This window comes from Trichoderma breve, chromosome 2, assembly GCF_028502605.1.
Source record: "Trichoderma breve strain T069 chromosome 2, whole genome shotgun sequence".
NCBI lineage: Eukaryota > Fungi > Ascomycota > Sordariomycetes > Hypocreales > Hypocreaceae > Trichoderma > Trichoderma breve.
The window spans coordinates 2,374,513-2,400,982 of NC_079233.1; the positions used below are offsets into that span (position 1 = coordinate 2,374,513).

Consider the following 26,470-nt stretch of genomic DNA (forward strand, 5'->3'; position numbering starts at 1 on the left):
GATGAGCCGTAGAAAGCAAGAAAGGGCAGCAGAATAGCGAGGCAGCACTGTGAGAGAGCTGGGTGGCACCAGGTCGTGATGTCATCGCCACACATGCCTCCACATGTTGAGCAGCGCAATGATGACGCAGATACGGTGAGCCTTCTAACATGTGTCTTTCTCTAGACTAAATCGAGATTTTGATGTGCACACAGCTTTCTTCTTTGTCATTACCGTAGTTTTTAAGCACCTTGGTTAACGATTGGCGTTTTTGTGGAGTGGTTGGCGATGGTTATTTTGGTGGAGGAATTTGATGTTTGCATCATCAATACTACAGTACAAGCAGCTCCCTGAAAAATAACCCTGTTTTGCAGGATAAAAGCTTATTCCAGATCTAAATAGTGGTGAAATGTGTTCTAGAAGATTTGTAGCCTTGTTTCTTTCTCCTGCTGTGTCATTGTCTAAGAAATCTAACTTTCTCCTCCATTCACGTTGTCTCTTCACCTGCCGTGGAATCTTTCGATCCATTGCCTCATCGCGTTCTCTGCCACTGCGGGATCAATCCTCTCAGTGGGTCCGAGGCGCATCATCTTGCCAACTAGATACATGAGCTTGCCCTGGGGATACTTTTGCTCGTCGGCGAATTCTTCCAGCACCTTGTCTTCACCCGCGGCGGCCTCAGCAGCAAGGGCTTCGTACTCTTCCTGGGAAATCTCTTTGAACCACAGGTCGTTGTTGTTGATGGCTTCCAGGATTCCTCCTTCAAGTTCACCCAAGTATACGGCCATGAGAAGCTCCTTTGCTACTTTACCCGTGATGTGCTTGCGGTAGAGGTGATAGAGAAGCTGCGACAAGTCCTCCTCGGACACTTGAGCACATTCCCCGAGCTGGGTAAATGACAGATCTCCCGACGCAAGCGGACCAGCTTTGTAGGTCGTCAGGCGGCCGAGCTCATGAAGGATCCAGTTTCCGGCCAATGTTGAGTACGACTTGACTGTGGGAAGCTCCGCAATGTCAAGCTCGGCCTGCAACTTACTCTCCAGCAAAGCTAGGACGCGATAAAAGTACTGCACACGCGATCCATTGTCCAGTGTGATGAGGGAGAGGGCATCCTTGGGAGTGAGGCCGTAGTGATTAACCAGCTTGTCAAGCTCGGTATCTGGCAGAACAGCAAGCGATGTCTGCAGACGTTGGACAATGTCGTTCCCAATAACAAGCGGCGGTAGGTCAGGGTCGGGCATGTAACGATAATCAACTTCGCCCTCTTTACCACGCAAACGACGGGTTTCCTTGGATCCAATTGTCCAGCCACGCGTCTCGCCAGCAATCACGCCGCCTGCTTCCAACTGTCGAATTTGACGATCGCGCTCGGCAATGATGGCATCCTCCACGGCCTTGATCGTACTCAAGTTTTTAATCTCTGTACGGGTGCCAAGCTTCTTGCTAGGGTCATCGGTCCTCCGTACAGATACGTTGACATCAGCTCTGAGACCGCCCGTCTCCATCCCAGAAACGCACGAGTCCACAGTGTTGAGAAGCAGCTGGATTTTGCGCACAAACACAGCAGCCGTGCGAGGGTGATGAATCTCGGGCTCGGTGATTATTTCAATCAAGGGTACGCCCACACGGTTGAAATCCAGCCAGTGAACGCTTCCCGTCTGTGCGAGGGTCTTGGCTGTGTCCTGCTCGAGCTGCACTTGTTTGATACCGACGGTGACGCTCTCGCCATCCTCCGTAGAGATGCCATCACGAGCAAGGAGCGTAATGTGTCCCTTTTTAGCAAACGGCTCGTAGAATTGCGTAATCTGATATCCCGAAGGCTGATCCCACCAGAAGTAATGCTTCCTGTCAAACCGACTGACAGGCTGTATCTCGCAGTTGAGGGCCAGTGCTGCCCGAATAGCTGGAATCAGAGTCTCCTTTTGAAACAATGGCTGGCTGCCCGGCATTGCAACATCAAACAGTGCCACGTGGCTGTTTGGCTCATCGTTGAAGGAGGTTGCGGCCGGCGAAAACAGCTTGCGAGACGTATTGAGCTGGGCATGGATCTCAATTCCGACGGTCAGCTCCCAGCCGTCAACGGTTTGGGAGTCGCCCTTGGATTTCTTTTTGCCTTGTTTTTTGGCTTGCTTTGCCTGCTCCTTGAGCTGTTTCCGCAGTGGGACATGGATTGGCTGTGATGATGCTGCTGCCGCCGCTGGTTCAGGCTGCGTATGGAGGTGCCGCAGGGCGTAAGGTGGACGAAGAGACGACCAGACAGGCACTGTTCGTGAAGACAGCCGCCGACCGTTAATGCATCCTCGCTGTGATATGCGGCCCTCGAGCAGATACCTGCTGAGCTCGCCCACAGATCTGCGACTCATTGTGCACTCGCCTGCACTTAAAGTTGAAATGAGGCGTAAAGAGTCGTGCGCCCAAGTCCCAATCAATGCCAGGTAGGAGGCGTCGTTTGCTTGATGCCGTCGTTTAACCCACCCAACCGGGACAATACGCCCTCGATATCAGCAGTGCCACCAAATAGGCGTAGTTTGCTAGCCACGATGTGGATGTGAATGTGAATGTGTTGCGAACTGTCGCTTCGTCAAAACTGAACCTCGGGTGGAGACCAGATCAAAGATCATATGGCATGCAGTGAGGCAGCGAGCCGGCCCGCTAGAAAACCCGACAGGTCGGAACCCACCTGCAGCCACTCCGTCCATCAATCAAAGTCGTGGCTCTTATAAGAGGGTGTGCTTTGTCCAATAAATAGATTAAACGAATGCATCTATAATCATCCCGCTCCTCCTCTTCTTTTCACCTGAGTATGCATCCAAAGTAATCCCTTCAGGATGTGAATCCAAACGAAGAATAGCAGAAACCCAACTTGCAGATCCTCACCCCCGCCCAGCCAGCGATCACACACCGAATCTCGCAAAGGATATGTTACACAGCGCCCATAGTTTGTCTTATGAGCGAAGTTTGTCTTATGAGCGAAGTTGCTCTGCGGTTTGACGGGGCAATGCCTTCCATGTCGGGCACCAACTCGTGTTGGCCACAGACGAAATCAGCGGCCATTCTCAGGGCTTCCAGACCATGTGCCCTCTTGCCATACCCCCCGAATCAGAGGCAACCAATCCCAGCTCGATTTGGTATGAGCTGACACAAGGTGTGAAGATTGTACGCATGATTGGGGCTAAGCAGCGCTTCTTGTTTTCCCTCTATTTTACAGAGCCTGGCCCCCAACAATCAAGAAGAAGAAATTTTCCCCTCGGCTGTCCTCTCTTCCTTGTTGTTAGTTGTCGTCGCTGCGCAAAATCATGCCACAACGTGGTGGTCCTCGTTGCTGCAACTAGTAGATAAGAATTAAGCCTTGCAAGCGCATCATTTTAGCCGCCGTTGTTTCATCTATTTACCGTCAAAGGGGAAACATCTGGATGATCTCATACTCACAAAAGATACGCTTTTGTGCGTGTGCCCGCACTCCTTCGGATATACTGGAGTGTTTAGGTTCGCTCAAATTGACCAGTGAAGACACCAATTCAGCTCTCATTGTCAACAAGTAATCCGCTCCGCAGCCCGGAGTCATGAGAAGGCAAATTAATGTGATTTCATCTCTCTAGCGGTTTGCGTCTCTCACGAGATCTGAACATGCGATTTGGGGTAGGACAGGTGGAAGGATTTGTTCATCCGCACTGCTTCCCCGCGCCGTCGCGAGACCACAATCAAAATCGCCGTCAAATATTCAGCGGTATAAGTGAGTAAGTTATTCTGTACGATCAACGAAAGGGTGCCGAGATGGAGCCAGCGCTTCCGGGCCCGTCCAGAATCGATAAAAGTAAAGGGGCAGCAACACACTCTCGCCACGGCAGCATTGATGAGAATCCGAGAGCTTCCAACTCATCATTTCCTTCCTCGTCAACAGCGTCTGCAGCAAAAGCCGATCGAGAAGGAGACCAGCCAAATTCTTATTTCGAAGAAGAAGACAGGTCTAGTCATATCAGGGAGCGGCCGAAAAAACACCACCATAGGCGCATGAGCTCAAAGAGACATGTTAGTCCGGGACGATCGCCGAACCCTATGGAGTATGCACCGCAGAGTCCTGAAGATCCAGCAAGAGGTATATTGCCTTTTAGTATACCTCCTAATATCTCAAACCATTACTGACATCGTTCACTAGGGCCGCCTCACGGCTATCCGTTCAATGGGCGGCCCCCAGTGCCAAATGGACCGCTCAGGAATGACAACGCTCGCTTCCCGCCAATCCAGACTATCCCAGGGAACTTTCCCAACGGATTTGGCTCTCCAGAAAGACCATTTGTCGTCCCTGATCCCCCGCCGGTGTTTATTCCATCACCCATGCAGGCTTCGTTCCCTCCACAGATGCCCCCAATGCCACCGCCAAATTATCAACTCAGTGGGCTGCCTCTCAGCGGCTACGAACTCCTCGCGGCCAAGCTGTCAGGAAACTTGTCAGGACCAAGGCTTGCACCCATCTACCGACGGTTTGAGTCCCTACACCACCGGCTACTTTTGCATATGCAGGATGAGCTCATAGAATTAGAAGAGCAGCTGCATAACCTTGACGCGGCAGACACGCAAAAGAGAAAATTTCCAGGGGGGATATTTCCAGCATCTCGTCGAAAAGAGAACATGAGCCCAACTGACGCAACATGGAAGAAGAAAGAAATCATAAGCCACATTGCGCATAAGCTGTACCAGTATAGTGAGTATCCCCATCTCACATGAGTAAATAGAAGTTATGTCTAATAAGAAAAAAACCAGATCAAGTCATCACTTCGTTCAGCGCAACTTACAACATGGCTGAACCGAGCATTCAGGACGTTGTGAACTATAGATCGTACCTCAACACTATCAACCCTCTTGTAGAGGACGAGTGCCAGTTTCTCGAAGCCGCCGATGATCTCATTAATCTAGGGCGGCGCAGGCGGCGCTCGAATGGCAACCCACATGATGATCCTCTCAGTCCCATGCCTCGGTCATCCAGCGTCGTTGGGTTTCCTCCACCGCCTAGCAGTCAAATCTCTAATGCTGGCAGCTCGATTTATCAAAACATCGCACAAGTATCTTCCCTTAAACGCCTCGTTTTGGCCATGGCGATGATTGTGCTCGCTCCTATTGTTTGCTTCTCTGTGATCCCAGGATTCATCGGCCGTATGACTGTCGTCTTTCTAGTGGGTCTTGGAGGAGCCGTCGCGTTGTTCCAATCCGGGTTGTTAAATTCACTAGCAGAAGATCGAAGCACGTTGGATTGGGCCCTTTGTGCAGGTGTTTATGGAGGAGTAATGGCTGTGATTGCTGGTATTATTTGATATGGAATGAAAAGTTGCTTCTCTGGGATAAGGATGGTTGGGCGTATCTGATGCAAGATGTTCAAAATGTTTTTGGGTTTTATAACTTTTGAGTGGATGATTGAACGAATTTATGATGAATGAATGAGTTTTGTATGCGTCTGAACAGCAGCATATGAGTTAATGGAGTGAATGGGTGAGATGAGTGAGAGTGGAGTTGTTTATATAGTTATCAAAGTCAACAAAAAAAACCACAAAAACGACAAAAAGATACAACTATGGACGAACGGGGAATCGAACCCCGGACCTTTCCCATGCGGTTATCCGACTCGTTGGTCAGATGATGCTAAGGGAAAATTATACCACTAAACCATCCGCCCATTTGCTGATGTTGGGACTAGACGAATTTGGCTATATGAAGCCTAGCCCACAAGATTGAGTGGGCCGTCATCCAGTCTCCACGCTCAGAGCCTACATCGATGAGTTCTAAGATCTGATAACGCATAAAATACGATTATCAATTCAAATCTGTATATTCAATCTTGTTTTCTTTTAGTAATTTCATCTAGAAACTAGGTATGCGATTCATCCATCTTCTCAAGCTTCAAACCAGTTCAATCTTCTTCATGTATGGAGACGTATAGCGCAGAGCAGTTTCATTCACTTTGACGGCTTACACACATTCTCCCTTTTTCTGACATAAGTCGCAGATACTATTCCAAACGGTCAAACCGCCGAAATACCAAATCCTTGGGAAGTGGCATGGCTGTAGGGAGTGCAAATACAGGAAGAGTCACCCCATCCTCGTACTGCATGCCACCTTCGACAGGCACATATCCTAGTCTCTTGGCTACGGCGGGACTCTTCAGGTTACCCGGAGCTATGACGGCCATCATATCCCGGAGCCCCAGCCCGTCGCAAAAGTATCGCAAAACTGCGTTGGAAGCCTCGGTAGCGTAGCCCATACCCCGGTAGTCGGGCAATAGGATCCAGTTTTGGTCAGGCATGAGGCTTCTTTGAACCACGTAGGTAGTACCAACACACTGGCCGTGGGGTGAATTTGCTCCGAGTCGTATGAGCCAAATAGCAGATTTATCAATCCTTTGACCGCCGAGAAGTTTTGGTTGGATCCGGCCGTATGAGCGGTAGAATTCGATGGATTCCACTGCATTTTTTCTTGCTTCTTGAGCGGAGATTTTCATGTATTCTCCGACCATGGTTGCCAGTAATTCTATGAAGGCTTCCTCATCGTCCTTTTTGTCGAAATCGATGAGGGTTAGAGTCAGTCTCTTGGTATAGAGATTGGGCGCCAAGTGCAAAGTTTCTTGAGACATGCTTCGAAATCTCAGCCGATGATAATTTGGATTTACTGAGGAACGTTTATCATGATAGGATGCTGCTCAAGAAGCCGAAATGAAATGTTCTGATATACTATATTATACTTTGTGATCGCCACCAGCTGACGTAGAATTGTCACATTTAAGATTAAGTACAGACCTCCTCTTAAGCCTGGTAAATTTGCTGAGTGAGCAATGGCTTGAACAAAGTTAGGCGCTATATCCGGTATATCGTTGCAGATAACTTTATCAGTTCTTTATAAGTGAATGAGTTGTATTTGTATGAGAATATCACATCTACTACCGGGTAGTCGATATCATAGCACATGATGGGATCGTGCCGAGGATATGTGAAAAGAGGAGCACTTTGTTTGGCTTCTAGAATATACCTATGGATCGTACCCGTACGGGGCGTGCTTGTATGAGATGACTAGCATCAGGGATCCAATTCCTTTTAATTGCCATATGGCTCCCTTGTCTAGCTAGCCTTATCTCGGCTTCGATAGTTTGGAATTGGCCCATAAAAAAGGTGAGTGAGCGGCTTGTACGAATATTAGCTGGACACGGCTGAGATGTGCCTGCTTTGTGCATGGCAGTGTTTAAGAAGAAGCAAGAGGGGAAAATATCAGAGTGCAATTAACCTGTGACAAAAAGCAAACTGTATCATTGTCCAATGAGTGTCTGTACATAATTGGCAGAATGCATCCATATTTTATTTTTCCAGGGTAAGCCGGTTCGCTGACGATGGTGTTGTGTTGCACTGCAGCAGTGGCAAATTGTCCCGCGCTTGCAACTTCTTTGTACAAATACTTTGTACGAATCGTGCGATCTTTAATTGACCCTTGCAGGCGCTTCGCTTCCCTACATCACTTTAGTACTAAGTCAAAGAGTGGAAAAAAAGGGGTCAGCCAATGAGGTCTGGAGGAAATGAGGCACCACCGCAGCCAGCAATTAAAGATTCTTGCCGCCGGTGGCTGTAGGATATTTTCCGCTTTCGCATCTGTCACGGCTAGGCGATTCTTTTTTGTGGCTTTCCTCCTAAGTGCTCGTACTACCAAGCTAGGGGAAAAAAACCGGGCGAGCTTGTGATGATGGATTCTACCCGCTTTGATGAGGCTGGCTTCATGTTTCGCCAAAGACTGAGGGCTTTGCTAGTGCGACGGTTTGATAGGTAATACATGCAAGCAAATACAAGGCAGTAAGGCACGGCACTTGCACCTTATCGACGTATAGCAATTGGCCCAGTAGAAACACTACGGCTGTCTCTGATGCCCTCGAAATCAAATCAATCCCCTTGCCTGCAACTCTGGGGGTTTGCTGCAGACCGAGACACGTGCTAACAACCAACTGCACCCCGACCATGTACAAGTACCTACACAGTATAGCGTTTCATGTGATGAGTTTACTGAAGGGAGCAAGCCCACTTCGACAGCAGTTTTAGTGGACGCGGAACGCTGCTGCAGAGCGGCCCCTCTGTTCATGACACTTGAACCCCTTGCTCGTCCATACCTTTTTTTCTCTCCCTCATTTACTGCACGTCTTGACGTACATGCTCCTACATGCCCTAGCTGCGGAGGATAAGCGGTGCTACTGCTAGTACTAGGTAATTAGCCCTCCCACGATGAAACACGATCCGCAGCCCTCTTCTCCCTCCTCTCCATCCTTCGTACCGTACGAGCCCGCGAGCCTGAGCCTGTCGTGATCGGCTTCGAATCGCTCGCTCGGATCGGTTGTGCGACCATTCTATCACCAAACCCCTGGCCGGCCTCGCGATTGTGCCCCCTGCCCACCCCAAACTGACGGGGGCGGAGCAGATCCAGCGCCATCAAATCAACCGGCGTGCAAATGCCCCCACAATGCAGTCAAACCAAAGGCACAAGGCTCTTGCGCCCAAATTGAGCCTCGTCACGTCCCTTGCGTCGCGGCCTAGGAACGAGGTTCCGCACTCAACCACCACTAGCCCTCTGGCCAAGCCACTCATTTCCACGGATCCAAACGCCCAAAGGCCAGAGTTGCACTCGCTGAGCACGTCCCCGAAGCTGACTGTGACCCGCAACGTCAATGCTTCGTTTTTAGATGACCCGACGCCAATCGAACCCGACATGGCCGACCAACACGCGTCTAGAGGCAGAGGTAGAGTCCGGGACTCTCACGACCTCTCGCTGTCCCCCCGCAACGTCACCCGGGACTCGCTTGTGAATAACATGCTCCTGTCCCTCGACCAGTTCTCATTGGGACACACCACATCCACATCCACAGGCGGCTTGTTTGGCGGCACGGCGCTGACATACGACGACCCGCGGCCCTGGGCCCACGACACCAACACCTTTTCCCGCGGATTCCCACCACCATCGAGGCACAAGTACTCGTACAGCTCCGATTACGAAGACGACTCGAACCGAACCTCGGTCCAGCTACCCAGACCACGGAGCCGGAGTCCTCCTCGACCAAGGAGCAACAGCAGTTCGACCTTCCAGGCGCCCTATCCCAGGGTTAACGGCCCAGGAGATCCCACGCAACGCTCTCGACCCCGAGCCGGCACAAAGGACAGCACCAGCAGCGCCAGTATCGACGCAGGTTACCCTCAGAACATTGCTGGGCCTCCCAGCTGGGCCCGTAGCGGCTTCAGGCGCTCGGCGAGCTTTGATCTCGGGCCGCCGCAGATGCAAACGCAGCTCAATGCGTCATTGATGTCCCCGTTCCACCTCGACTTCCCGAACAACTCTGTATCTGACGACTACGGTTCCGCACCAACGCCCACAATCCCTGGGGGACCACGACGTGTATCGTCCAGCTTGGCTCTTCCTCGCCCACCACCCGACCCATCTGATTTTCCGGGCCTGGAACGCAACCGTAGCCCGACTCGTTCCGTCAAAAGCTCTTCGGGACGCACCAAACGGCCGGTAAACCAGCAATTGGTAGCACCTGCCATGGCATTAAGCGACTTCGATGCCGCCCCGGCACCTAGCGTTAGCTATGGCAAGTCTAAAACGGATCAGCTTGCTGCCTCTCAGACTGCTGGAGGACTTTCCCAGCCAAAAGAGAAGCCAGGTTTCTTCAGGCGTGTTTTCGGCTCCGTTAAGAATACAGCACCCGTCGTTGCGGATGCTCCGACTCCACGCTTCATCGGCCAAGTGAGCAACGCGGCCGCCCCTATCCAGAAAGAGACTTTGCCGCAGCCGCCGCCGCCGCAGCAGCAGCAATCTACCCCTGTATTACAGAAGAAGCCATCGTCCTTCTTCCGTCGCCGGAAGAAGTCAGTTGTTGATGAGGCGCCGCCACTGCCGGGTGAAGTGCCTCCGCTTCCCTCCTTCGATGCTAACCTTCATGCCGATTTCGACCGACCCCCAGCAAGTCCTGCTAGTAGCCTAAGGCAAATCATGAATCCATACCTGCGAGAGAGCACAGCGCATCCTCTTGGCGATATTACCAACAAAGCTGCCAGAGGAGTTGACGATGACGATGATGACGACCGAGCAGATTTCCAGCGAGACTTCTCACCTGACTATGAACCAAGCCCCAATGCAAAGATAAGAGCGGTCCATTCTGATTCTGACCGAGATCAGTCATCCTCTGATGGTCCCAAACGCCCTCAGAATGGACTTGAACACAGGAACAATTCTTTCTTGGATCTTGACGGTGGCAGTGATAACGAGGACTCTCCCGTTCGACAGCGGGCTACATATTCAGCAGATGATAAGGAGAATGATGGAATATCTACATACAAGAACAGGGACTCTACGGGCACCATTCGCGCCAAGAAATCGCCGTATATTGCGGAACAAGAAAAATCAAATGACGCACCTGTTCGTCCTAAGGTCACAATACCGACTGATCGCCGGTCGACTTCCTTTGCCTCGGCATCGACTGATGACGGTGACTATAAAACCGCACCCAGTGCACCGCCTAGCGTCCGCGTCGAAAGATCGAGCGAGTCAAGTGCCAGAGGAATGGGAACGCTTGATATGCTCAAGAGTCGCTTGGATGAACCCGAATTCGTTATTGGCGAGCCTACCGAAGATGATCGACAGAAGGCGCAAAAGATATTTGATGGAGTTGAAGACTTCATCCCCAAGGAGAAGGCTGCTTCTTGGATGGGCGAAGAAGGCCCTATTCGCCAGCGGACTCTGCAGGCGTATATTGAGCTGTATGACTTCACAGACCTGAGCATTCTCAATGCGCTACGTAAAGTGTGTGGCCGTTTGATACTGCGCGGTGAGACACAGCAAGTCGATCGCATCTTGGTGGCCTTTTCCAAGCGATGGTGTGATTGCAATCCGAACCACGGCTTTAAAGCGACTGGTGAGTAGTTCTCTTGCTCAACTGACCTATTGTTGAGTCATGCTAACATTGTCCAGACGTCATCCACACTATTTGCTACTCTATTATGCTTCTCAATACTGATCTGCATCTTGCTGATATTGAGCAAAAGATGACTCGCAGCCAATTCGTGAAGAATACTCTGACAACAATTACCCAAGCTGTTGAAGAATCTGTCCCTGATGCCTTTGAGCGCCCCAGTATTCTGCCCGACAAGGGCTCCGTGCTCCATGAGGGAGCGCGGCCAGCAGCTGAGCCGCAGGAGCGGAAAACTTTCCGGAATTCATTCAGACCTCCCCCTCGCACCGATACGCAGCTGGGAGATGCCCACGACGAGTGTGGACCGCTTGTTAAGACGTCCTTCTATGGTCCAATGAAAGCTTGGGAGGAGCAAATTGAGATAGTTTTGAAGAGCATTTATAACTCGATTCGAGATGATAAACTGCCATTGTTTGGTGCGGAGCCAGAGAGGCATCTCAACACCATGCCATCACAAAGCAGTCTGTCCGTCATGGGAATGCTCAAGAGGAGCCCTAGTGTTCTCAGCAAGGCGCCATCGGAAAGCCAAATGTCGACGCGAGGCCGGGTTGCAGATAACAGCCGTAACGGAGGCTCGCGATGGGCCTCCAAGAGCCGATCACGGCCTGGACTTGGACGTAATGGATTCAACTCTAGCCGAACCAGCTTCGACGACTCAAATTCTCTCTGGAGCCCAGCCATGTCATCGGCGACCTGGAGCCGCTACTCGCTGGGGAGAACCCAAGGCTCCATGTCTCAGGATTCGTTTGGCTCGGCCATGCCCCGAGGTGATTATCAGCAATCTATTGGGTTTGCAAATGCTCTCAGCCAGGCCATTGTCCGTGACGACGATGCGCACGGCAATGATGGCATGTCCATCATGAGCGCCGAAGTACCTGCCACTCAACTGCTGGACGACGAATCCCTAGAATTGGCCGGCCCTCCCTGGATTAAAGAAGGCAGAGTCATGCACAAGCATCATTTGGATGGCGTTGGCAAGAGGGCAAATGACCGGAAATGGACCGAAGTCTTTGCCGTCATCCAAAGGGGTCAGATGAGCATCTTCTCGTTCAATGCACCCAAGTCAACGCGGCAAAAGAGCCGCACAAGGAATGCTGAAAAAGTCAACGCTCCTGTGGGAGGTGGTAACTGGCAGGACAATGCTGTAAACCTGGGCACGTTTAACTTGCGACTGACCCTCGCGTCAGCACTCCCATCTCCCGGCTATTCGCGGTCAAGGCCGTACGTGTGGGCACTAAGCTTGCCCACGGGAGCTGTTCATCTATTCCAGGTCGGAACTCCTGAGATTATAAAGGAATTTGTGAATACGGCCAATTACTGGAGCGCGCGGCTGAGCACGCATCCGCTCATCGGTGGCATAAGCAACATCGAATACGGATGGAGTGACAGTGTTGTCAACAACTCGCTCGTTAATGCCATCAATGACAATGCTTCCATCATGAGCGGCGGCCGGAACTCACGCCCTGGTAGCCGAGCTACCCATGGTCGGCAAAACAGCGTTCAGAGTGTCAACCTGCCTTCTTCCAGCATGGACCATGGTTCTGGAGCCTTCACTAGTGGACGAGGAAAACTACCGGGGGATCGTATCACCATTTCCGAGTGGGCGCCACCAACACAGAGCATGCGGCCGAGCAACTTACCGGAACCGGAGCAGCTAGAGACACTCTCAACATATGTCAAGAGCATCGAAGAAGATTTACAAAACCACAACCAACTTCGCAGCCCTATGCTCCTTGCCTTCACTCCCAGAGGCAACAACGCGAACAAGGCCATGGCGAACTGGGAACGCAAGAGCGCATACTTGCTTAGGGAGATTGTCAAGTTCAGAACCTATGTGGATAGTCTGCAGCAATCGGAGAGCAGGAGGCGGGAGATTTATAAAGAGCGGGACTTGGCTCGACGAGCGGCCAGAGGTGAACTTAGTGACGGCGATATGGACGTCAGCGACGAAGATGGTGATGAGACACTGCGACCTTGACTACTGTTTTCATCATAGATGATTTAACTTAATTGCCTGCTTTGTCTGCGTATTGTGCCTGGGCTGGATAACAAGGGGAGAGCAAGATACTGCGAGCTGCATTGGAGCTGGAGCTTCTATTCTAATTCTTCCTTCTCATTTCTATTCTGTTGCTGTTTTCTTATTACTGTGGCCGCCGCCGCCCTTTTTGATACCTCCTACTTTTGGAACTTATCTTCTACTCATAGCAGTCTCGTCAATTAATACTGGGAAGAGATGGGGGGATATATACTGTACTACTAGTTGCATTTCGCTTGATTGTGTTAGTATTTTAAGTAGCTGTTGAGAAAGCGTTTGGAATGTTGGAAGCATAAGCGAGCATTTGTTTATGAAAATAACAGAACAATGACAACTGCATCACAGCGGTCATTTATTTGCATCCAAGAAAGTCTGTGTACCTGCATGCAGTAGATGTGAAGTGGAAGAAGCAGAACAAGTAGGATATTATTATTACCAGTGTATAAACCCCTACCATCATGACATCCGAAGAAGATCCAAACCTGTTGCAGTGCATTCAATTTTCAAACCCTCTCTTCCCTCCTTTTCTCCTTGCTCACGCAGCGAGAAGCCAAAGGAGGAAGAGCACCGCACCGAGTGTCGAAGATGGTCTTCCACTGGGCAGCGCCGCATTGTCACTCTCATTGCTACTGTCTTCAGACGAGTCTGGGTTTTGCTCTCCCGTTTGCGATGGCTGTTCCTCAGTAGTAGCAGAAGAGGATGGGTGAGATTTATCACCATCGCTAGTCTGTGTGGGTTGGGAGGTACCTGGCGAAGCAATGGGGGGAGGAAAGGCGCCGGGAGTTGATCGTTTGACGCATCCCTTGATCTCAATGTCCTGCCAACCTGTTGTGCGTTCGTCATACAGATACTCGATGTTGGCGCCCTTGGCAGTCTCGTTGCATCCGCCGGTATAGTCTTCTAGCTCGACCGTCTTGAAGTAGGCACTGTACGGGTTCTTGTCGGCGTCGTGGCCGGTCCAGTTGGGCAGACCACCGGCCCAGGCGACTGTGCCTGGATCGCTGCTATTGCTAACGGTCCAGATGCCGAGCTTGACTTGCATGGGGGTTTGAGGCCACTTGTAGGCCGGGATGTCACCAACGTGCCACGACTTGCGAACGATGTTGTTAATTGAGAAGCTGAGATTCGTGGGGGTCCATTCGATGCTGTACTTCTGTGTCGAGGCGAAGGAAGAGGCGTCGAGGTGATACGTTGTGTTGTACGTGTTGAAGAGAGGCTGGCCATCATAGAAGTAATTTGTTTGGGCTTGGTTTTCGAAGGCCCCAAGGAGTTCCTGTTATTCTCGGAGTTGGTAGTCTGATCTTGATTGCTACGTGGGAAAATGGCGGAGAGGGACTCACCCAATCAATCTCGTCTCCTGAGTCAGACTTGAGGACAATGGCGGTAATGATGCCGGGGCCTTTGGCGGCTTGGACTTCGACGCTGACTTTGCCAAAGAGCATGTATTTATTGCTGGTCAAGGTAGGTGCTTGGCTGTCTTGCCAGATGTTAAAGGCAGCTCCTTTGCTATCGGTGGTGTTGAAAGTAAGCTGGCGTTTGTCTTGCGATGTAGAGGCGTCGACAGTCCAGAAGGAAGTGAATTGGTCATCCCAGGTGGCTTTTGTAAAGTCAAAGGAGGTTTTGCTGGCGACGGCAGGATCAGGAGGGCAATCTGTAACTTTGTTTTAGCTTGCTCTTGTTGTAGTCTTAGTGTGAGGTAATGGAGAGAAGCGATTTACGAGCATCTTTCTTGAGGGGATCGCAGTGAGATAGATCCTTTAGACTGGCTAGCACGGGAATAGCTAGATAAATGGATAGGAAGAGGAGCCAGTAGAACATGTTGAAAAGTCAGAATTGTCGTATTACTGCTTAGAAGGCATATGAGAGACGGTACTGAACGTAATTGGCGATAACATAGGAAGAAAATTTACAACTCGATCGCGAGAAGAGAATGAGCTCTGTTTATGTTTATATATACCTAAGGAGAATTAGATGTGGAGTGACTGCTCGCACTCATTACTGCAAGCTCCTTCCTTTTGGACAAGCTTCTCGGTAGTATTAAGGTGTAGCAGTTAATTCACATTGCACAGCATGTCTGGTGAGATGAAGCACAACTGACAACATGGGATGAGAGTAGGAGGGAAAAAAGGACCGGATTCTGGCTCTAGATATGAGACAGGGAAATGTCTGGCTACTGGGTTGGGCTGATAGTGGTATTGTGGTAATGTACGGGAGGAGGCGGTGTCACTAAGAGCATGATTGAATGGGTTGAATGACACTGATAATTCGATGATGTGTTTTTGTTATATGCATAAATATCACAACTTTTAACAAAATCGCCCTGGTATATTTGAGGCTGTAATACAATATGCTGTTTCGGACATGTCTGACAGGTGACATCAAACAAACGCCGGACTCCCCTTGAACGATGCAGCTGTAACCTTTGACGGTCATTGATTCTCGGCTGCGGAACAAACGGAAGGCTTTCACGCGATGCACTGTCCTCCCACAACTGATGGCCAACCGTAGAGATGCGCTGTTGCTCAAAAGAGGGCGATATAGCCTCACTTTGGACATGTGGAAGAAAGGGAGATGTCGCGATAATTTCCTCTGCGGGCATCCGTACACGGAGGCACAAAGCACAACAACAGGGCAACACAAGCGAGAAAGGCTCCCAGACGAAAGGAGAACGAACATAATCGAGATATGAGAGAATTATTTGCCATTATCAATCTAGCAAGTATCTAACATGCTGCTCAGAGCCGTCTTCTCGGCACTGGTGATTGTCAGCTTATAGAAGCTCTTGACATCGATCCACGACTTGGCGTAGGTGCAGTAGAAGCTGGTCAGAGGAGGCTTCCACTGGTCCGGGCTGCGGTCACCCTTGGAGCGGTTTGAACTTGCGGAGACGGCCCAGAGTTGGGGACGGGAGACGTCGTTGGCGAGGGCTTCGCGTTGGGCTGTGGTCCAGCTTGCGGCACCGGACTGGCGAGAGATTTGTCCATGTTAGTGATGTGGCATGATATAGTATGGTAGAAGATAGGCATCGGATATGAGTAGAGAAGAAGGAGAAAACTCACGATCCAGGCATTCTTCAGAGGCACCATGTGGTCAATATCCAAGCTGGATGCATTTGTGAAACTGGCATTGTCATAAGGGCTGATCCAGGTGCCGGACTGAGATTCACAAGCATTGTTGACTTGGACACCTTCGCCGTCTCGCTTCAACACGTATTCGCTATTTGTACATCCACTTTGTTAGTTTTTGCGTTGTACTTCCGAAGCTTGAAGGTCCTAGAATGTTAACATACCGAGCATTGCAGTTGCCAGAGATGGCATCCCAAGTGGGAAACAGGTCGCGGGAGTAACCAGTTCCAGAGCCCGCAACGGCAACAGTTAGACCGGCGAGTTGGGTTCTGGCGCTGCTTTCGGTAGGGATACCGGGCTGTAATGAGCTGAAGCATTAGCTATGTAGTCTGATATATAGAGTTGGGATACAATATATGTCATGTTGCATCGATGCTACATACCGGCGTAGGCATAGGAGCCGGGGCGGCGAGAACCGCGATGGCCGAAGTAAGAGCGACAGAGATGGACAGCTTCATGATGACTACTTTATATAGTATAATTTGGTATAAAGTCTTTGAAGGGTGAAGCGTTTAGAGATGCCTTCGTATATCTCTTTGTCTGTCGCTTCTGCAGTTCACAACGCTATGATGCAGCAGGAAGTCTCAACCTCGAGAGTGAATTCTGAGGGCAACAAGGGCAGTTTTATAGTCTACTCAACTTCTTACCTGCTTCCTTACTCGTCCTTCTGCCGCCTACTAATGCATACCAAGTCCGTAGGCTTGTTTCGGCGCCATCATGCCCCCATCACATAATATGTCTCAGCGTGTGCGACTCACCAAGAATAAGCCGCATGCAATATATCTGCTGCCATGACTAGATGCTAATCACCCGCCGTATCCGACAGCCAGATAGATAAGAGACGTAGTATCGCCAAAGACGCAGAGTATACTATATTCGACATTGCCGAGCAATGCCCTTCGACTAAGATCCAATTCTTCGGCTTTAAACCACCAACAAAGAAAGCCATATCAGGCTAATCCCAATCACAGCCAATGCCGCCACACGTGTTAATCGAGGCATCTCCACAGCGTCGCTTCAGCATTTCCTCTTCAGGAAGGTTGGTGATTTTTTTGCGTCTTCTTCAGCTTCCTAAGTTTCCCCTCTCTAGGTCGGGATCTGCAGCGGGGACAGGCCGGAGCCACAAATGAAGCGTACAAATAAGGGTCTTTTTAAACCCCGAGATCTCTAAATGAAGGAGGTGCTTCCTACGAGACATGTGACAGAGATGGGAGATGCAGCATGACTATAGACGCAAAAAAGATGTATGATGAGATAGAGAAACGCTGTGAGCTAAGCTAATGGAATTGTAAAAATGAGTTATGAAGATATATAAAGAGAAAGAGATGAAAGAAAGAAACAGCCGATCTTCGGAGCGGGCACCATGGGAAACTAGAATATGCATATTTCGGTCTACACTTTGGGCCAAGAGGCTCCGTCGCGAGGCTTGACCAGGATTAATAGGTCAACGGCAATCCAGCTCATATAAGTCTCTGACTAGATTTTTCCTTCTCATCAACAAAGGAGGAGTTAGGCAATACCACAGACCACATCGAGTTTTAATGGCGTAACAAGATTCGGATCAAGTATATGTATCTTTTGTTTATGGGCACTTGGTTTTTCTAATATCTGCTGATTGTCGCTTGTTCCTCATACACTGCTATTGCTAACTGCGTCCAAGTTTGAAACGCAGCGCGCTGAGCAATCACTTCCAAGGCAAGGGTCGAAGGGTCTGCCATCTGCGAATTTGTAAAATGTAATTGATAGACGAGCCCTAGCAACGATGCGTAAACTTTTAATGTAAATGTAGACTCTTGATGCGAAAAGACCCCCAATGCAGATTCCCGTCGAACATTCCCATCATGAATATCGGTTTGTAAATTGCTTCAAACCATCATTGTTGAAGCAGACCCAAGCATTTCAACCCGCCCCAATATCTCCTCTTACGGAATGATCTATTTAAGAGCGTCGTCAAGAATTTTCTCCCACTCCTTCGCTGTTAACTCCCTACGGCCACACTGTTGCACGGCCTCCTCCCAGTCAGCTTTCACGTCGCTCAGAAAGAGCCTCAGAATGGTACAGTTTCTTTTGCTTCGAAGATCTAAAATCTTCCGCAACGGCGTTTTGCCCTGGGAATCCTCATGTTCGAGATTGGCGCCTCGGAGAAGCACGTTATAAGCATCGGTTCTGGCATCGATGTCCTTGTACTTCGGATATTTCTCTAACCTGTCCACAATTGAATGCAACAAGCTGTTTCCGTTGATATGGATGTAGCCGCCGTCGAAACACTCCAATCGCAGAGCGAAATCGAACGGCTTGGAGTAATTTTCCAAAGTAAGGAGAGCCTCGGAAGCCACTCTTTCTGCAATGGTGGTTTTTGGGAAATACTCCTCCAACACTCCAAAAAGCTCATCATCTGGGGCGAAGGCGATCTCATAGGCAGCATCAATAGCAGATTGACTAATATGTTTCCTATATGGTGACATCTTGAAGGATTTGCGAAAGCTGTGAGACGCTGCCCACTGCACGAATACGGTGTCGACCTCCTGGGCCACGAGTGACGCACGTACTTTGCGGAGACGATTGAAGAATTTGATGGGCTGGCGACCGTGCTTGATGATGCAGACTCCCAAAACAGATTGAGAATTATCAGAAGGAATGTTGGGGTTAGCGCCAGCTTTAACGAGCTTCTCAAAGAGATCTATGAGCGGACCAGTGTGCTTAGTGTTGCATATGATGTCGCAAAGAGCATGGAGTAAGGTGAATCCCGCGTTTGATATCTCGTTGATATCAGCTCCATGGCCAACAAGAAGGTTGATAATATCATTGACGCCTTGGGCTATATGTTTCCAATCCACGGGGAGAGGCGTGGGAATAGCCTTGATGGCACAGATCAAGGGTGTCTCCATCACGCCAATGTCATCAAGATTGCCAACTTTGGCGTTGTAAGTCCCGATCATATACTTGATAATTTTCATATACCTCTGTCGTATGTCCTCATCCTTATTGTTGCAGTAATGCTTGATAGCTTGCATCAACGGAGTTCTTCCCGTCTGGTCCAAACCTTCAATGTTGCCGCCATTGGCCATGATGTCTTTGAAAACGATTTCGTTGCCACAGTCCAGCGAGAAAACTATTGGTGTCAATCCTGCCGTCAATGGAACATTGGCAAGCTCAGGATAATTTCTGAAATATAGCCTTAGGCTGACATCATCGATAAACTTTTCCCTTTCACGGGCGGAAAGAATATGTAAAACATTAATGGCGCCTGGGTCAACTTCAGACTCCATGTCATCTTCAATGGGGATAGAAAGTACAGGCGAGGCGCCATGTTTAAGCAGAAGTCGAATCATACTTTTATCCTCCTTGAGAAATGGAATAAATAAGGGGCGCCACTTGGAATATCGAGAAGCAACACTTATCGAACTAGCTGGCATTCTTGATGCGAGCTCCTTCCCGCCGGGTGAAAATAATGGACTGTAGAGTAGATGCTGCCCCAAGGCATTAGGATCAGCCCCCAGTTGTAAAAGCTTTTCTGCTGCTACTCTATTCCCAAAGGCAGCAGCCAAATGGAGAGGCGTGGCTATCGCAGATCCGCATAGCCGAAATAACCGATTCACATTTCCGCCATATGCCACGGCAACATCCAGTATTTTAATCACTGATTTCTCAGTATCCTCTGTAGTAGTGGTATACCATGCAGCCCATAGTATCGAACGTGGGTTCTTGTTGAGAGCGTCTTTCTGGTAGAGAGCTGGAGTAGCAAACCCGTAGAAGAATCGAGAAAGCTGAGCCACGCGTCCAAGAGTATTGACGGGTAAGAGTTGGATGAATTGAGACAAAAATTCGGAGGGGAGAGTGCTGAGATAGTCTCGCTTCCTTGCATCTTCAGGTATACACCACGGAAGATATTTTTGGTCAAGGTAGGCCATGATATGAGGCTGTATCGAAAAGCGCTGCTGAGCGACGTAGCTCTTGATAATAATGACTGACGAAAGCTTAATATGCAGATATTTGGGAAGTTGACTAAATCTGACTGATTTCACCACGATGTTTGTTTAAGAATGGTCGATCGAACTGATTGAAAAAAAAGAAAGAGGAAGGGGGTACCGCTTGATACCTATGGGTTGGTAGAATGGTTTAAGAAAAAAGGAACGAAGAGATTATAGAACCAAATAAAAGAGCTCTTGGTCTCTCGAACGGAGCGAGTAGAGGGTTTCGCAACGTTGGAAGGTGGTTGAGGTGAAAGAAAGGAAGAAGTTGAGGGATGGGATTTGGCTGTGAAGACTGTTATTGAAGAGCGGGAGCGGTGAGTTGTGGTTGAGGCTGTCAGGCAGAAAATTGAGGTTTGGCAGCTGTGATTCGAAAAGCGGTAAATCACATGCGCTTTGCATTTAATCTCGTGCTCTGGATAGTAGAATGATGTTGATGGTAGGATTGACAGCTGGCGCAGGTGGAAGAGCTGATCCACAGCCTGGTGCATCAAAAGAGCTGCAAGTTGGCATGGAAATTCAGAAATCCAAATTCCTTTTGGCCTAGAGAATGTGTGATCTGGAAGTCAAAATGAACAGTTCATTAACTTCTCAAGTACCTGGCCTGAATCCCTGATATCTTGCGGTATTGGCGTCGTCGACCGGCTTCCAAAACAACAACTGCAACTGATTAGGGCAGTGTTAGGTGTTGTCTCAATTCCATTGTGAGATTCTTGTATACATTAGTCTCGAATGACTGACAGCGCAATGAGTTGCTATGGATATTAGATTAATCTTCAGAGCTGAATGCATGGCATGGCTTTATCCTAAACAGCTGTTTGTTCTCTTTGGTGCGCTATTCACAACTACGAGTTACGATGTGTAACACGAGTGGAAATATATTCTCTATTTTATTTCTGTGTAAAACAAATTGGCTATCAAAATATGCATCTCTCGTTACTTATTTCGGGAGTATCTATTAATCATCTCAATGGAGGCACCTGATGTTCTAAATGCGTTCATCTAGAGGTAGTGTCTGCCACTCCCTGGTAATATTTGTGGCATCTGCTATTGTGGTCATGTTTGTCCAACGTACATTAAGAGCATTGATTATCCCAACATAGTATTATTATTATCCCTGCAAAAACGAATCTTCTTTATATCTTTCTAGTATCCATTCGACCGTCTAATTAAAGTTCCCCTCTTGCCTAAGTCACAAACAAGTCCCCGTAACTTTAACTCGCTCTGCTCGAGTCTAATAATAGGCTTGCTCCGTATGTTTCATCCAACGCATCTGATATTCACACCAGGCACTGTCACTGCTCTATTCAAATACCTTCAATACCGAAATCCCAATCTGTCCATATATTGAGCAGCTTCTTCTCTTATTTTAGCTAGTAGTCATATACGCCTGGTGCAACAAAACACCTATTAGTAGATGCTCCTGCAGTGACGCCTCAATCACCAGCACAAAGTGCTGAGTCAGCACGCATCTGCCGTCAAAACGTCAGAGCATTCCTAACTGAGATAAGCTACCTACGCACTGCCGTCACTGCTAAACCTCGTCGCGGGGGAGCTACAGAGGCACAACAAATGGCTTTGAGCAAACGAGGCTGCGTCAGCCCGGTGACTTTCTAGGCCTTTCAACAACGCACTCGGGCCACGAACGCTCGTCGCCACTGCGTACGCAAGCAATTACACACACCCGTTTGCCCTCTCTTCAGCATCTCTTCTTTGTCTTGAGGTTTGTCATCGACCGGAACGTCCCTTTTTGCGATCCCCGCGGCTGACCTTCAAAACCAGCTGCAGCCGCCTGTCGAGTCCTCGATGCCCTGTCCCAGCTTTCTTCAGCTCGAAAATCCCACAGGGAGCATCTGAAGCGACTCCGGACCTGCAGCTCGCCTCCTCTTGCATTGTATAGATTCCTGCATCAACAGCTTCATCGATCAACATTATACAGCGGGATCAGGCCACCCTCGCCTTTGGCATCTCGGGTGACAGCTCCCTGCTACCCCTCCATTTCGATTTGCGATACCGAAGCAAACGCCTCCTCGCGCTCATCAACCTCTCCCGCATCATACCATGGGCATCAGATACGACTTGCGGTCGCAAGACCCGGAGCCCAACGTCTATGCCGCGTTGCCGGGAACAATGCAATCCGATTTTGTTCCACATAATCTGACGCCGATGAAGTCTGCTCTTGTTGGGCGAGAAGTACTTGGTACGCTGCTCACGCCTCGCATGTGCTGGCCCAGACTTCAACTAATCATGTTGTATAGGATGTCACCCCAGTCGGTGGATATACGAGTTAATCAACAACAACTTCACCGCATGCGACCTGTTCGAACGAGCTCGACGTACCGACCTGGATAGCCATTACAACTGGGAACACCCTCACCAGCTCGTCATCAATGGCAACCAGTCCTATTCAACTTCATCGTGCAAGGTGCTGTCCGCTATTTGCCTAGAGTGCCATTTCCACTTCATGTTCCGTGTCGAATGGGAAGATGCACAGTCGGACTTTTCGTGTCATCAAAGCCACAGCCAGTGGCCCATAGGAGACACTCAGTTTCCTTGGCATCACCTGGCTTGGGTTTGCTCAGATGAAGAGGCTAACATTCAATCTGATCGCTCAAAGTACTACCCGCTATTGGCTCGAGAATACTTTGTCTGTTCAGCGCTGCCATGTACGCTTCAGGTTACACTCGAGGTTTCGGAGCCACGAATGCCGCCTTGGTGGGCTAATCTCTTGCTGGATCACGATACGATTCTTGAGCAGTTAGAGGCTGCGAGGAAAGATGAACCAACACGATATGAAACTGCGACCGATGACTGGGCTCATCAAGCACCATCTAATCTCAACACGTACCTTAAAAATCTTCTGGAAACAACTTCTGATGTGGCCAGGAGTATATCCAAGAGAAACAAGAGATTTGCTGTACTTTTTGGTCCGCGCTGTTTCTCGATATTTAGAGACCTTGAGTTCAAAGAGCAGATTGATATCCAGGATGGGGTCGACGAGGGTTCATTTACCCCAACAGCTCCCCCGGCGGCAGAAGGTCCCTCTGGGAGTACGGAAATTGGCACCTATCGCGCATACCTCGAGGATGTACGCTCCGAAGTACAGAATCTCATATTCAAATCTGGGAGCACTGCAGAGCGCCCGACGTTCTGTGTGACTGCCCTGCATAATCATCTAGGCTGCGTTGAAGTCTCCAATGTTAGTACAGATGCGCTGGTTAATTTGGAACGATATAAACTCTTGGGAGTTCTACCGTCCCAATCCAAAGAGATCATTGTGAACGCATATAAACGACAGTGGGAGCTTGTCCCTTCAAGGAGGAGAGACCTGGTTGAGAAATTGATGGCAATTGCAAATGATGCCAATGATGAGCTACTGTCCGATTATGCAATTACCCAATCCTCTGTCTTCGAGAGCCAGCTTCAAAGGCACGGCGGCACTGACGATGACGGGCTTGTGTCCCAAGCACTGGAATACTTTGGGCTGAGCCCACCAAATACCTATAGCGCGGAGGCTTTGATCAAGGCATTCAGGGAAAAAATAGCCCGAGACCCAGCTGACGCCAGCACTGCCAGGAACATGCTTTTAGTCATTGCTCGAGCCACGGATGATGACTCTTACCAGACTACTATCCTAATGGAAGCCGATAACAAAATGTCGTTACTGACATCATTGACGATACTCGGTTTAAAGAATGGGCAAGAGGCGGATGCCGTGAACGCCACGAAAGCAAAGGTAAGTTGGCGGGTCTAAACACTGCAAATTGGGAAAGGAAAATAAATCTCCCAATCACTCATGGAAAACATCAAGTACATTTGCTGACTGCATACACTTTTAGCTAGCCGAGGCTGTATCTGACGAGGCCAAAGGCGTATATCTTGATGCTTTAGATTCTATCGCAGAGCACACAGTTTCACCATCTATTAAGCAAGCTGTGATCGAACTTCGCTTTGATCAGGGCTTCAATACTTCTGACCTTGATGCTGGTAATTCAAGCGATCCCAGAGCAACCAACCTCGACCTTCCCGTAGGACTGCATAACATTGGCAACACTTGCTACTTGAATAGTCTACTTCAATATTTATTTACCGTCAAACCTATTCGAGACATTGTATTCAATTACGACAGCTTACGGCTAGACCTGAATGACGAGAGCATTCAAGAGCGCCGCTTGGGTGGAAACAAAATGCATATGGATAGGGGAGAAGCCGTCGTTGCGCAAGCGTGTAAGTGTAGCAAATTCACGGGACATCTAAGTCTTCATAATCAAAATGGCTGACATCAATGTATAGTTGCGGAAGAAATGGCTACTTTGTTTGAAAATCTTCGAACCTCTGACAGAACTGCCACTCGACCTTCTCAGAGACTCGCAAATGCGGTTTTATTGTCAACCCATACGCTGCTCTCTGGTCCAAAACAGCCTTCCGAAACGCCCACGGCTCCGAATCCCCCACCATTACCTGCCCGTCCATCACCTGCTCCCCCAACGGATAGCCATGATGACGTGAATATGGTCAGCGTCTCGGTTCAGGCTGTGTCCGACCCGCTTGAAACGCAAAGTAGCTCTAGCACTCAAACGCTGGTTGGCCAAGATGATGCACTGTCTGACCACTCATATGAGAAAGTAGAGACGGTAGTAGAGGACAGGGGCAGCCAACTTCAACCTGCCCTCACAGTTGTAGGGGAACCAGGAGACGACACTCTTATGGCAGAAGTTGCACTGGATGACAAGAAGCCGACAGACCCTGAGAATCTGGACGAAGCTAATGAGGCCCCTGTTAGCACGGACAATCGTGACGTCGATATGGTTGACGTAGAGAAGCCCGAAACGGTTGATCAGAAAGTCCTCAATGCTCTTGAACACCAAAAGAGGTCTTCAGGAACAGACCAACAAGATGTCGAAGAGGTCATGGGCAGCATTATCAATCGCCTCCAGGCGGCGATTCGCCCAACCTCGACAGATAGCACAACAGGCATTCAACTGGAAAAAATCATGGAGACGTTCTTCGTAACAACAGTCAATTATACCAAGAAATTTGACGAACAGGAATACCAACATGAAATTAGCTTTGATAGATCGATAACGGCATTCCCAGCTGCCGAAGGTCCTTGTTCATTATACGACGCCCTCGGAAGAAACTTTGACCAGCAGATCTTGGAAGACAGCAAGCTTTCGCGATACACCGCCATCAAGACACTTCCGCCCGTGCTGCACGTTTTAATTCAGCGCTCACAGTCAATGGGTAGCAAGAATGGCAACCCAGTTGTAATCCCTGAGACGCTGTACCTCGACCGATACATGGACGCCCCTCACGATTCGCCTCTTTTCCGGCAAAGGGTTCAGGACTGGATAACAGCAGAACGAATTCTTGATTTGAAATCTCAACTGGCGAAAATTGAGGCCAATCCCAGCTATATGACGTTCCTTCAAACTTATGAGGGCGAAGTTGGAGCACCCGAAGACACGGCAAACCAGCCCTCGGATGGATCCAATGAGCCAACGAAGCAAGAGGATTCCATCGAGAATTGGGATTTTGACGGGCCCGTAGAGGATGACTTTTTGCTCATCACGCCAGCAAATCCTAGTAAAGTGGCTGCAACTGGGAAATCAAGCAACAAGCTAGACAATATCCAGAAAACACACGCTGCAGTGTTGGAAATGATGGAAAAGGAATTACAACAGCGGCAAGAGATGCTGGAGGAAAGTCTGAGCAGCCAGAAGCAAATCTCGTACCGGCTTCATGCTGTCATCTGCCATCGCGGCCACTTAACGTCTGGTCACTATTGGGTGTGGATTCACGATTTCGAGGCCAATGTTTGGAGGTGGTACAACGACGCAGACGTTAGGGAGAATAAGGACACGGCAGAAGTACTCCGGACTCTGAGCACCAGCGGAGAGCCGTACTTCCTCTGCTATGTTCGCGACGAGGACAAGGACCAATACGTCAGCGTTCCCAAGAGGGAACCTCCAGCTATGGAAGACACAGACAAAGTGCAAGGCGAACAGGAAAACCAAGAAGGGGAAGGCACAAAAGAAACTGAGGGGAAAGAGCCAGCTGATGAGGCTGTGTTGGTGCCCTCGGAGGCCGCAGACAAGGATGGAGATGTTGAACTCAACGATGCGAAGCCGGAAAGTGACCTGGAGGCCACTCCTACGGTGGATGCAGTATCACAAGAGTCAGAAGAAAAATCTTAGAAAAATGCTGTCATGGAGGATACACATCAACCTGTAATGGAAGGGGAGCCTGTTCATGGACTCGTTGACACGACAACCGCTATAGCGAGGAGTCCACGTCCCCGGCACAAGACGGAGAGAGGAAGCAGCCGAAGGAAAAGAAGTAGCGCGAGTACCAGGGCAAAACTCAGAGAGAATCA

At 49.4% G+C, this 26,470-nt stretch overlaps 8 protein-coding genes across 8 annotated transcripts; 3 read left to right on the plus strand and 5 right to left on the minus strand.

Moving 5' to 3' along the window:
- Positions 1–479: 479 nt before the first annotated feature.
- T069G_02954 (gatB/GatE catalytic domain-containing protein) lies at positions 480–2,342 on the minus strand (the record flags this gene model as incomplete). The annotated part of the gene is made up of 4 exons (XM_056170164.1): positions 480–973; positions 1,016–1,422; positions 1,498–1,799; positions 1,842–2,342. The coding sequence occupies 4 exons, from the start codon at positions 2,340–2,342 to the stop codon at positions 480–482; spliced, it is 1,704 nt and encodes a 567-aa protein (XP_056031056.1).
- A 1,693-nt stretch (positions 2,343–4,035) lies between these two features.
- T069G_02955 (uncharacterized protein) lies at positions 4,036–5,288 on the plus strand (the record flags this gene model as incomplete). Its single annotated transcript, XM_056170165.1, has 3 exons — positions 4,036–4,075; positions 4,136–4,681; positions 4,741–5,288. The coding sequence occupies 3 exons, from the start codon at positions 4,036–4,038 to the stop codon at positions 5,286–5,288; spliced, it is 1,134 nt and encodes a 377-aa protein (XP_056031057.1).
- A 692-nt stretch (positions 5,289–5,980) lies between these two features.
- On the minus strand, positions 5,981–6,601 carry T069G_02956 (acetyltransferase (GNAT) domain-containing protein; the record flags this gene model as incomplete). Its single annotated transcript, XM_056170166.1, has 1 exon — positions 5,981–6,601. The coding sequence occupies one exon, from the start codon at positions 6,599–6,601 to the stop codon at positions 5,981–5,983; it is 621 nt and encodes a 206-aa protein (XP_056031058.1).
- Positions 6,602–8,460: 1,859 nt separating this feature from the next.
- On the plus strand, positions 8,461–12,941 carry T069G_02957 (sec7 domain-containing protein; the record flags this gene model as incomplete). Its single annotated transcript, XM_056170167.1, has 3 exons — positions 8,461–10,906; positions 10,963–11,460; positions 11,518–12,941. The coding sequence occupies 3 exons, from the start codon at positions 8,461–8,463 to the stop codon at positions 12,939–12,941; spliced, it is 4,368 nt and encodes a 1,455-aa protein (XP_056031059.1).
- Positions 12,942–13,533: 592 nt separating this feature from the next.
- T069G_02958 (glycosyl hydrolases family 16 domain-containing protein) lies at positions 13,534–14,816 on the minus strand (the record flags this gene model as incomplete). The annotated part of the gene is made up of 4 exons (XM_056170168.1): positions 13,534–13,745; positions 13,824–14,271; positions 14,339–14,649; positions 14,717–14,816. 4 exons carry the CDS (start codon positions 14,814–14,816, stop codon positions 13,534–13,536), a joined length of 1,071 nt encoding a protein of 356 aa, XP_056031060.1.
- Positions 14,817–15,710: 894 nt separating this feature from the next.
- Positions 15,711–16,581, minus strand: T069G_02959 (uncharacterized protein; the record flags this gene model as incomplete). The annotated part of the gene is made up of 4 exons (XM_056170169.1): positions 15,711–15,962; positions 16,058–16,214; positions 16,288–16,421; positions 16,507–16,581. The coding sequence occupies 4 exons, from the start codon at positions 16,579–16,581 to the stop codon at positions 15,711–15,713; spliced, it is 618 nt and encodes a 205-aa protein (XP_056031061.1).
- Positions 16,582–18,057: 1,476 nt separating this feature from the next.
- Positions 18,058–20,034, minus strand: T069G_02960 (uncharacterized protein; the record flags this gene model as incomplete). The annotated part of the gene is made up of 1 exon (XM_056170170.1): positions 18,058–20,034. The coding sequence occupies one exon, from the start codon at positions 20,032–20,034 to the stop codon at positions 18,058–18,060; it is 1,977 nt and encodes a 658-aa protein (XP_056031062.1).
- Positions 20,035–22,155: 2,121 nt separating this feature from the next.
- Positions 22,156–26,291, plus strand: T069G_02961 (ubiquitin carboxyl-terminal hydrolase domain-containing protein; the record flags this gene model as incomplete). Its single annotated transcript, XM_056170171.1, has 4 exons — positions 22,156–22,294; positions 22,353–23,830; positions 23,934–24,321; positions 24,388–26,291. 4 exons carry the CDS (start codon positions 22,156–22,158, stop codon positions 26,289–26,291), a joined length of 3,909 nt encoding a protein of 1,302 aa, XP_056031063.1.
- Between the last annotated feature and the right edge of the window lie 179 nt (positions 26,292–26,470).